This window comes from Cupressus sempervirens, chromosome 3 (assembly GCF_028749045.1).
Source record: "Cupressus sempervirens isolate cs-2001-9-10 chromosome 3, ASM2874904v1, whole genome shotgun sequence".
Classification (NCBI taxonomy): domain Eukaryota; kingdom Viridiplantae; phylum Streptophyta; class Pinopsida; order Cupressales; family Cupressaceae; genus Cupressus; species Cupressus sempervirens.
Genome location: NC_143120.1, coordinates 37,927,950 through 37,938,933, shown reverse-complemented (window position 1 = coordinate 37,938,933; position 10,984 = coordinate 37,927,950). Strand labels below are relative to the sequence as shown.

General features: G+C 32.4%; 1 protein-coding gene across 1 annotated transcript; it reads right to left on the bottom strand.

Moving 5' to 3' along the window:
* Positions 1-1,735: 1,735 nt before the first annotated feature.
* LOC149564668 (uncharacterized) lies at positions 1,736-3,072 on the bottom strand. Its single transcript, XM_089816912.1, has 4 exons — positions 2,961-3,072; positions 2,688-2,735; positions 2,325-2,430; positions 1,736-2,207 (listed from the first exon to the last, which is right to left on the bottom strand). Exons 1-4 carry the CDS (start codon positions 3,027-3,029, stop codon positions 2,026-2,028), a joined length of 405 nt encoding a protein of 134 aa, XP_089673038.1. The 5' UTR covers positions 3,030-3,072; the 3' UTR covers positions 1,736-2,025.
* Between the last annotated feature and the right edge of the window lie 7,912 nt (positions 3,073-10,984).

The window sequence follows — 10,984 nt, the reverse complement described above, 5'->3', positions numbered from 1 at the left end:
TTGAGTAATCTTATAACTTCAAAAAAGTCAGGTTTGATGTTATTTTTTGAGAATGTAAAGAACCAGTTAGTGCTAGTATATATGATAGCCAACTCAAGTAATCTTATGACTTCAAAAAAAAATTCATGATTTGTAATAACTAGTTTCATCCACATCACTCTATGTTAACACAAATTTACAAGCAAAATGACTACATTTTAAATCTTTCATAATTAAACTAAATACATCAACACAGTTTCATTTGATTTGACATAATATAAAAGATGATAGTGTTCAATTCAAATATTGTTCTACTACAAACTCACCCTGCAAATAATCTTACTAAAGTATTTGGTTTAAAAAAAGGTCTGACTCGAAAATTACTTCCAATTTAACCCCTCTTGATTAAAGGGAGAATGTCAACATACTAAACATTAATGTTCAACTTCAGAGTTAATTACTTTCGGTAGTTTCTATGCAGTTCAACCGCCCATCTCTAGCTTATTTTATTTGATATTTTATTCTCCCTTGTATAGATGATACACTAGATTATATATATAGTTTTTTTTTGAAATTTTCAATTAGAATTTCCTGTCTGTCACTTTTCATCTTTAAATGTCTGTGACAATCTCGTTGTAATGGTAAATTAGTTTATTATATTTTCTATTTCTTGTGGCCGATATGCACATTACCACAAAATCTAACACAACATATGCTCTCTTGATTTGATCAGAATCAATAAATTTACATTATGTGACCTAACTAATGATACCAACAAAAAATAAAAAATAAAAAATAAAATATGATACCAACAAAGTATTGTTCATCCTCATATTATAAGAGCAATTCTAAAACACTGCCCAACTCAGTGAATTCCATTCTTGGACCGAAGCTTAGAAACAAGGGTTTGCTGCCTTTTCATTGTAATATTTTTTTAATTCTAAAGTTTATGAAAATAATTAGGTAAAATTATTTGAGGCATAAAACAGTATGGCCAAGAAACTATGACCTACCCAATTGAATGCAAGCATTATTCTCTGGGAAAAACAGAAAATCAAGTGGAAATTTGATCACAAGGTTGATCTCTCAAAAACCTTTGTGATCTTCTCTGTTTCAACATTAAACTCTAACTCTACATTTTTGGAGAGGGAAAGAACCATAGTCACCTTTCTGGTCCACTTTCTCACTTTTCATCACACGTCACAGTAGTCTTTTTTGCTTTTGCTTACAGCATTATTATAGGGTCTTTTTGCACCAGACATGCTTCTTGAAACTTCTATATTCTTAAATTTCATATCTATATATTTATCAATTTTTCATGTATCACCACTTCTCCTCCTTAATTTTGATAATAAAAAATCTCTTAGTCTGAGATACCTTGATCATTTCTTCTCATGTCTTCATTCAAAAAAGTTGCTGTAACAAAATCAGACTGCAACATACCTTCTTTTGTTATTAGATTTTTTCCCCTTTTAACAAAGAACTACTAATTTTAATCACCACTCCTTTCCAACTATCAGAAAGGGAACACAAAAACAAGATGGCCCTGATTTCTTCTTCAAGATTACTAATACGGTAGCTTCCTGCAACTTCCTGCTCATCACCATTGTCATCACCATTGTACCCCAATTTTGTATTCATTTATTCTATCACGCTAAACAATAATCTCAAAATTTAAACACAAGTCAATCATTCATGTTGTCTAAAAAGATTTATAAATAAGCAATTTCTTACTTTCAATGTTACGAGAAGCAAAAATCTAAAAGCATTTCAATCCATAAAAAAGTTAAAGATTTATGTTACAATTAGTTTTCAATAACCAGGCCCAGATTGCTCCAAGGAAACTTCAAATTTTTAGCATATAAATCTAAATTAAACTTTGGACTTAAACCATGTCAAAATTTATAATGCAGAAAAAGTAAATAGATCCGAGCCCTCCACCATACCAGGTGAAGAGTTATTTTAGCTGTTCCAAACATATTTGTGTTTCTTCTTGTTGAATTCTTCCCAAAATCGGCTTTGCCCATTGAAAGATGACATTAATATCTAAGGGCATTTGGGACCTCCTTCCTTAGTTTTCCAGTTGTTGTAGCAGGGGCAGACTTGTTTATTGCCATAAGTCCCTGGTGGAACACACAAACATGTTGCACAGCATTTGTTGCAGAAGAACAAGCATGGCTTTTTGTGAGACGTTGCAGAGCACCTGTATGAACACCTTGGCTCACAATCTGCAAATCCATTATAAAATTTTGTAAGCAATGGTCAAGAAGAAAAATGTACCACCAAAATGAATATAATCGCAGAATATGAACAAGCACTTGTCAAAAAGTTTAAATATAAGCAACCTGAAGGCCTAAGGCTGCCATTCCCATTCCCATGCCCATGCCCATGCCCATGTCTATGTCTATGACCATGTCCATGCCTGTGTCCATGTCCATGCCCATGCCTTCCCTGTATATGAGGAAAAAAAACAAAAAATTGTCAGAAAACATAAAATAATCCTTAGAACTCTTTACTAGCATTTTGTCAGAATCCACCATCATAAACACGAACCTGAGTTTTTAAGGTCACAGCATAAATTTTTCAAGTCATTTTCATATGAAGATTAAACTGCTATCTGGTTTTTCTAGGACACACCATGATAAGCACACCTCCTATCTAACCTGAATACTTCATCAAGTAATTGCAAAAGGAAATTTCTGATTTACCCTCAGCAGCCTCATTAAATGTGGCTCCTCGTTTTGTTGAAGTGTTCCCTGCAAAATGCAATATTTAATCGTCAATCAAATCTCCCAAATCAGGATCAATAAAACGTTACAGTTTGCTAAGACAATTTTATTATAGAGAATGAAATTGTAGCTTCCTTCTAAAGAAGACACATTGCAACATTGTGGTTTATCAGTTGTGCCCCTAATAAAAGGCCAGTTTTTTTTGCATTGTGTTTTATCAAATGTGTGAAGAAAGCATAACTTAACATGTACCTCAATACTCCATGCAAAGAGCACTATCACAGAAAATAGCACAAGACTAAACAAGAACAAACGAGCCATTCTGAAAGTGAAGAAAACTGCTCAAAACCTGAAGTATGCTCAATTCATGATTTGAGTTCCAATTAAAACAAGAAGGGAAATATATAGAAGAAAAGTATAAACTACCAAATTTTGGGAGAGGCTTTTTCCACCTATAAAAAGTCCGAAAACAGCTGTAGGGTACGATTAAATTGGATTTTGTACGTTCTTTCATTGGGGTTGTTAACAAATCTGCGAACTTCTTGCTAAAGTTGATAAAACTATATACCGAAAAAGTGTTGGCCATTAATGAATTGCATTTTACTGTTTCAATTTGCAATGTGCTGACTCTGAGATCATAGCATTCACAGGCAACTGAGAAACTTTGACCGCGACAAATATATGATAGGATTTCAAAATAAAATAAAATAAAATGAATATACAGTATAAAAAATCATTCCTGCATAAATGGATCGAAACTACAATATCTTGATGGTCTAAGAAGAAAAAGTAAAACTTAGCATGTTGACATTTGGTCTTTAAAATAGGAGAAGTATCCTCCTCGGATTAAAATTGAACTTATCACATATCTGAATGTTAATAACTATTCAAACTTGGAATTGAATTTCTATTATAATAATTAATTAAATTTTAAAATACTAGTATTTGTATCTTGGTGGGCAAGTGTCAATTAGACAAAATGTTGATACATTTCTTACATAATGTGTTTGTTGTACAAGACTTCACTTAGGAAAGATATACGGGTAGTGGGGAGACATAGAAGGATGGAGAGATGGAGAGAGATTGATATATTTAGATAGAGATGGAGAGACAAAGATATATAGATGTAGATGTCTAGAGAGAGGGAAAGAGTTTAGATGAATTATGTATCAAAGTTCAAATATCTAAATATTATAATTTTAACCACAACTGCTACAAAATCACAACAATATAATGCAAAGAGATGAAAGTGTAGCAAGACTGAAATTGAGTGCATTTACCTGATTCTTTCTAAGCTTTGTGGAAAATTTCAGATTTTGGCTTCTACCTTCTATTCCACCAAAGATTCTTTGGGTAATAGATTTAGCATGCCATCATTTGAGGTTTTTTGTGATCATTTGACTCAAGAGACAGCTAATCTCTCACAATTAGATTCTCTCACAGGGTCTCACACTTATGAATTGGTAGCTCGGCCATCTTATGGGATGAAGGAGAAGAAATAGAAGTCACATCCTATAGAGTCTCATATTGATTCTAGCCCTCACATCACATTAGGCCCACCTCCTCCTAAGGGAGATAAACCAAAGCCAGAAGGACCAAACTGTGCTTATTGTAATAAGCCCAATCACGAGGAGTCACATTGCTATGAGAAGAAGTTAGATGGCTATGCCAAACAAGTTTTAGATTTAGCAGCTCTCCTTTAGAAGAGAAACATTGATATTCCTTATTCTTCTTGCAGATCTTCTTCATCATGATCATTTCAGTCAGATGTTAAAGATATAAGAAAGGTTCATGCACTATGTGCAACTACTACTCCACTCTCTTCTAGATGGTTACTGGATTCAGGTGCTTCACACCATATGGCATCTTCTCAAGATTTGTTCTCTTCTTTTGAGGCTTCTCCTACTCCACACATTTTGATGGGGAACAAAACTATTATGACTGTATGTGGGAAAAGTTTTATTGGCATTGATGATGGTACATTCCATGATATACTTTGTGTTCCATCTTTGTCCTCTAACCTTCTCTCTATTTATTGGATTACTCATACTGGGATAGGGAAGACAGTTGATTTTTTACAAGATTTAGTGCACATCAAAGATAGTAAGGTAGGAAATATTATTGCTATAGGGACTATTGATCATTCTTCCCAACTATACTCCTTCTCTCATTTGGGTCCACCATCTCCACTATCAGAGACTCATACTCCTTCTTTACGAGAGACCACTAAGGTGAAGTCAGGTTGCTTGAACTTACATATGTGTTGTTCTTGAGACCAATGTTGTGACTTCTACACCTCCACCTCCTATTCAAATTTCATCTATCACACATGATTACTCTTCAACATTTCCTACCATTGTAGCTCTAGTGATCGAGCCACCTACTATAGTTGTTGAGAATATATGAGAGGACACACATCTCCTCTCAGATGACAATTTAAGCACACCTGTTATCCCACCTCCATTGGAGATTCCATTTCATAATTCTCATGCATTCTCCTTTGAACATTAGCTAGGACTTCCATCTTCACCATCCATTCAAGGGTTTTATCATCCTTGTACATTTCCTTTGTTTCTTTCAGATTGGAGCCACATTGGCATGTTCATGGACATAGGAGTTCTACCATTCTAAGGGGGCTATGGAGTCTCAAGATTCTATCATGGGGGTTTTCATTGTACTTATGGTCTTGAGAGAGTCTCTTGAAATTTTTTCATTTATGCATCCTTCTCTATCTCTTTTTGCAGTAGAGCTATTCCCATTGCATTTTCTCTATTTCTCTGTTTCAGAGAGACTTGGTTGTGATTGGGTACCTCATCAAGCCTTATTGTCGAGACCCAAGTTTGCTTCAAACATTGCATTGTAGTTTCCTTTCTCTTTCTGCATTGTTTGCAGTTTCATTGTTGCTCATCTTAAGGGGGGGTGTTAGAGTAAGGTTAATTTAATTTAATTTATTAGATTGCCTTTACTCCCTTCTTAAGATTTCTCTTTATACACCTTTCATTTCCATTTAATAATTAATTAGTAATTATTAAATCTCATTTCCTCTTCAGATTTCCCTTTTAGGTTTTTAATTTTCAATCTCCTTCATAAGGATTGATCGATTGTAAGTTGATTCATGAACTGTTTTGCACAAGTAAATTCAATCTTCTTGTTTATTGAGCAAACCCTTCTCTCTCTTTGCCTTTCTTACTTCTTTGTAATAGGTTATTTGCATGCAAGATATCCAAGGATCTATGAATTTTTTTATCATCAAATTCTACATAAAAGTGTTTAAAAATCTATTTTGACTTTTTTCCCATCCATCTTGGTACTAAAGCAAAAGTGTAATACCTTACTTTATCAGGTATCTAAAACTTGTGTGTAGAAAATAAAAACCCAAAAATATGAACATTATTTTTCATTGTTTGTTTCCATGTAAATGAGCCTCCTTTAATGAATACAACCTGATTTCCAACATCAAATCCATATTTACCTTTAATCAACCATTTACATCAAAAGCAATTTCAATTTTTTTTGGTTTTTTTCATTGTTTTCATTATTTTTTAAATTTAAAGTTAGTTTGGTTTTTCTTAATTATTTTCATTATTTTTTAAATTTAAAAATTAGGTTATTATTAGAAATCTCTTTTTTGCATTTTAGTTATAATTTATGAATAGAATTAGTAACTCTTGAATTATTTTTAATCTAATAGGCATGGTTGAGCCCAACGAAGCTGATAACTCATTTAGGTATCCTCATTCTTTCACTCATCTCAGTCTAAAATATTTTCATCATAATGGTTATGATGTTGTTTATGCAATCTTCAGATGTCTTTCTATAATACTAATTGATTGATTCCATGGTACACTTGTCTAAATTATAACATGATACATGCATAGTAGGGAATCTTTTCGTGACATGAAAGATTAGATAAGTTATTAGATATCATAATTTGAATGTTGCAGATTTGTTCTTATTCTACTCAAGGTTATCAAAGAGTTGTTGTTTCAATCTCACATAAATTAAATTCCACTCTCTCTACACACATCTATAAGCTTCTTTTATGAAGCCTGTAGAGACTTTGTCTTCTCTAGAGCTAGAACTCATCTGATAAGCTGAGATTTTACTAATAAATCTGACATCATCTTACTGAATTAAACTCAACATCATGCCTCTATAATTCCACTTTGTCTTAGTGATTTCTTGCACTAATTCTTCACATTCTTCTCATTTATAGGTATTTTCAAACTTACAATGAAGATATGATCTTACATCTTCCACGATTAACACTCCTTTAGGAATTTGTGAAATTGCCCCAGCGGGGCCATCTTCCAAATGTGCATTGAAGTTCTCTTAAACCTATACCTAATTTTTTCCATAATATCATGTAGCAAAGAGGGATTCATTATCAATTTTAAATGACTTTACAATTACATATCAACGATGCAAATAAATGCCTTAAAATCACATAATTAGGGCTCTTGTGTAAACTATTTAAGTTTTCTTCTCCAACACTTCAATTCTCCTTCAAATCACTCTCAAATCTCGTCCACAAGTTTCTCTTGGTTCTCAAAAATTATAATGGTTGTTAATTACATTTATTTTAGTCCTTTTATTTAGCAAAAATATGATATGCATTAATTGTTCTAGTACTAAAACTCAAAAAGATGATGCTATAACTAGTAGGCTAAATTACTTTCTCAAGCTCACTTATGACCTCATATCTTTATGCGCTCTTAACTATAGCTCCTAGGCATCGTTTCTATACTTTTCCTAAGTGACAAAAACTTCATGTCACCATTCTAGGATCTAATAAATTACTGGTGTGTTATCCCCTATTTTCTCTAACGAAATGATTATTTAAATTGATAAGGGTTTATCAACTACTGGTACTGATTTCATCCTTCTATTAGATGTATCATTTGGATTCTCTACCTATGTTTTTGTTCTTTTAGGTGCCTTTTATTTAACAAATTTTTTATTGAAGTTTTCTACTTTCTCTTTCACAATTTCTTTCTAGCTTTCATTACTAATTTTATTCCTTCTTACATTATTGTTTGCATTCCTTCTAAAGTTCATGTTTTGTGATCTCATACTTGGTGTTCTCATCTATTCATCATACAAAATTTGGTTGTATGTCCCAAATTGTTTCAAATTTGACATACTATTACATTGTTTCCATATCTTGGTCCAAATTGATTAGTCTGCAATCTGGATTTTTTAGCAGTGTATCCAAAATTATTGCACTTAGAAAAAAGACTCCAATTCTTATGAATTTTTTTTCTCCCAATGGTCTACTATCTATAGAGTTAGTACATTCATACATTCCACTATTATCATTACATATGGTTTTCCTACATTCATTAGATTTATTTATATAAGAAAATCAATTATAACAATAACCATAAAAGCGTTTAGTATACTTACCTATGCAGTCCTTCTTCATGTGTCCCAGCTAATTACATGCAAATCATCTTCCATTAAATTATTTATGTACTTCTTTATGGTGTTTAGGTGGTTTAGGTACTTCTTTGTTCAGATCTTCTTGTTGTTCATGTGTTAGCATCAATGTTAATGGTATTCCTTTGGGAGAGTATCCTAAGCATTGCCAGAGCATGTGGAGATTGGTAGTTAATAGCATGATTGATATGTTGTATTCATGATTGTGTTTGCAATTGATGACAACATAGTCTAGTTTCTATGAAGACTAGTAGAGTAGAAGATAGAGATCGTGGTCGTACAGATAGAGATTTGATGCTCAGGTCAAGCACGGTTAAGGAAGTGTTATTATCTATGTCATGATGACGAGGTTAAGTGTGCATGATTTAAGTCAAAGATGTATGAAAGATATGCTTGATTTATAAAACGAAGTATACAGAAAAAGTACCTGATAAGAAGTTTCTAGTGATTGTATTGTATCACCTAATAGAGATAGAATCAAGATATGCGAAGTTTTATAGTGACAGAGGATAGTCTGATGATGATGGCAGACAGTGTACAAGCTCTAAAGTCACACGCGTGAAGTTGTAAAGACTATGAGCCAATAGTGTTGTCTAATTTCAAAAAAAGTAATTATCTTAATGTGGTCCTATTATAATTAATTGGTAAAGCCTTAAGACTGGCTCGAGGAATTGTGTTGAGGACTTGGTATAAAGGAAAGTATTTTCCTTGATTGTAAGTGTGTGAATTGTGATTAAGGAGTGCGAACAAGAGCATATTATTTGATAAATATGAGTAAGTGATCAAAGGGATTATTGGATGCCAAGTTGGTGATTTGGTATCAAGATTAGAAGAAGAAGAGAAGTATGGTTGATAGGACAGAGGAAGAGGAAGTGGGTAGAAGCAAGGAGTTGGGTCTCAATTTCGTGAAAGTCTGTGGATTGAGATCATGCTCTTTTAGAAACTGGTACTCATTTTTTAAAACTAGGTACCCATTTTAGGCTCAGGCACCCAATTCGAAATTTAAAAAATGGGCACCCATTTTTTAAAAAATTGGGTACCCGTTTTTAATTTTCAAAAAATGGGTACCTATTTTTGAAAACATAAAAAAGTTGTATTTTTTAGAAACGGGTACAAATTTTTTACTTTTAAAAAATGGGTACCCGTTTCTAAAAATTTATAATTTTGTTTTTTGGGGGCAATTTTGTATGCCAATTTGACTTTTCCAAAATGGGTACCCATTTTTTGAATTTAAATAATGGGTACCCCTTTTTTACAACATTGGGTAGGATTTTTTTCTCCTACCTCAGATTTTAGTTTGGGATAGGCTTGGTGAGACCAAGCCTATGCCATAACCTCTCAAGATTTGGCTAAGGCATTGAACTAACAAATTTATGCCTTGCCATAATTTTTAGAGGGTCTTCCCGATCAAATTTTTTTATAAAACAAAAATCCATTAGAGCTGTCACTGCCCTAATTTCATAAATATAAATTTTATAGTGTTATGATTTTATTTACTATTTTTGCATTAGTTTTTAATGAAAGGTGGTACTTAAATGTAAAATAGTGAAGTTCACTAAAACTTTAATAACTTTTTTATTTTATAATTTTTCTTAAATTAATTTATATTTCATCAATCTATATACAATTCTTTTGAGGTTAAAAAAAGAATTTTTGAAAAAAGTGAGATTTTGATCAAATTATGTGGTCCATGCATGAGAGGTTTTAAAGTTTACCTTTATAGCCAATTAATAATTAATTTTTTTTTTAAAATTATTCAATAAAAAATTAAAGAAAAAAAATTTCATCAATCTTAGGTGTATTAGGTAACTCCCTTTAAAAGGATTTGCAAAAATTCATTTATTTGTGTCAAATTATGGTGTCTGTACACGAGCGTGGTATGGTCTTGAAACAAGCATTTTGAAAAAGTGGTTTTTAAAGATCCATACCAAAAAAATAATCTCTCATATGGGTACACAAATAAATTACATATTCAAAAACTAGATTCTAAACACTAAAAATTTTATTTCTGAAGTTTTTTTATATTCAATCTCTAAATGCCTCAAATTTTGACATTAATTGACAAAAAAATTCAAAAACAGGAAAAACACTTCCACTTTTTGGCCAAAAGTGAGACCCAACTTCTTGCACTGACCCAAGTACAAGTACACTTCATTTTATTATATAGCAAGGAATAATACAAAGATCATTTAGACAACACTGGGTTCATTGGTCTTGGCCCTGGAGTTGTTTGGATAGTGGGTACATCCACCTTCTACAACTCCTAATTGGGTTGGAATTCAAAGTCTCCTAATAGGGATTGATATGTAATGAGTGTTTTCATTTACTCCTAATAGGGTCCATCCTCTAACAAGGAACATTTATATTAGCACATCATTTTGTGGGTACCATCCCCACTAGGGTTTTCCCATTGATCAAGGATTTCCCTAGTTAACATATCTATTATTATAGTGTATGAGTATCTTATTATGGTTTCTTATTATATTGCTCATATGGTTAGTGATAAATAAGGTTGAAAATTGTTATAATAGTTGGATAATTGATTCACCCCCCCTAGTTATATTGGTGGACTTTGCATTCTAACAATTGGTATCAGAGCATCAAGTCCTTGAAGAGAAAGATTAACACCTTTGGTAGATCAATGGCAAGTCACTTTAGAAAATAAAGTCCTAAGTTTGATGGAGGTAATTTTGATATTCGGAAGATGGAGCTTCTTGGTGAGATATAAGAATTGTGTACAGAACAGAGCATCAACTTTCCAGATCTGGAATATCTTTATTGCATACAAAATAATAGAAGCACAATTAAAGACAAATATAGATTCAAAGAAGTCAAGA

Bases quoted from the DNA above. Each gene is read 5' to 3' on its own strand.
- LOC149564668 (XM_089816912.1), bottom strand. From the start codon at position 3,029: ATGGCTCGTTTGTTCTTGTTTAGTCTTGTGCTATTTTCTGTGATAGTG. The intron at 2,431-2,687 runs GTAAATCAGAAA...CCTCATATACAG, and splicing joins ATTTAATGAGGCTGCTGAGG to GGAAGGCATGGGCATGGACA. The intron at 2,208-2,324 runs GTTGCTTATATT...ATGGATTTGCAG, and splicing joins TGGCAGCCTTAGGCCTTCAG to ATTGTGAGCCAAGGTGTTCA.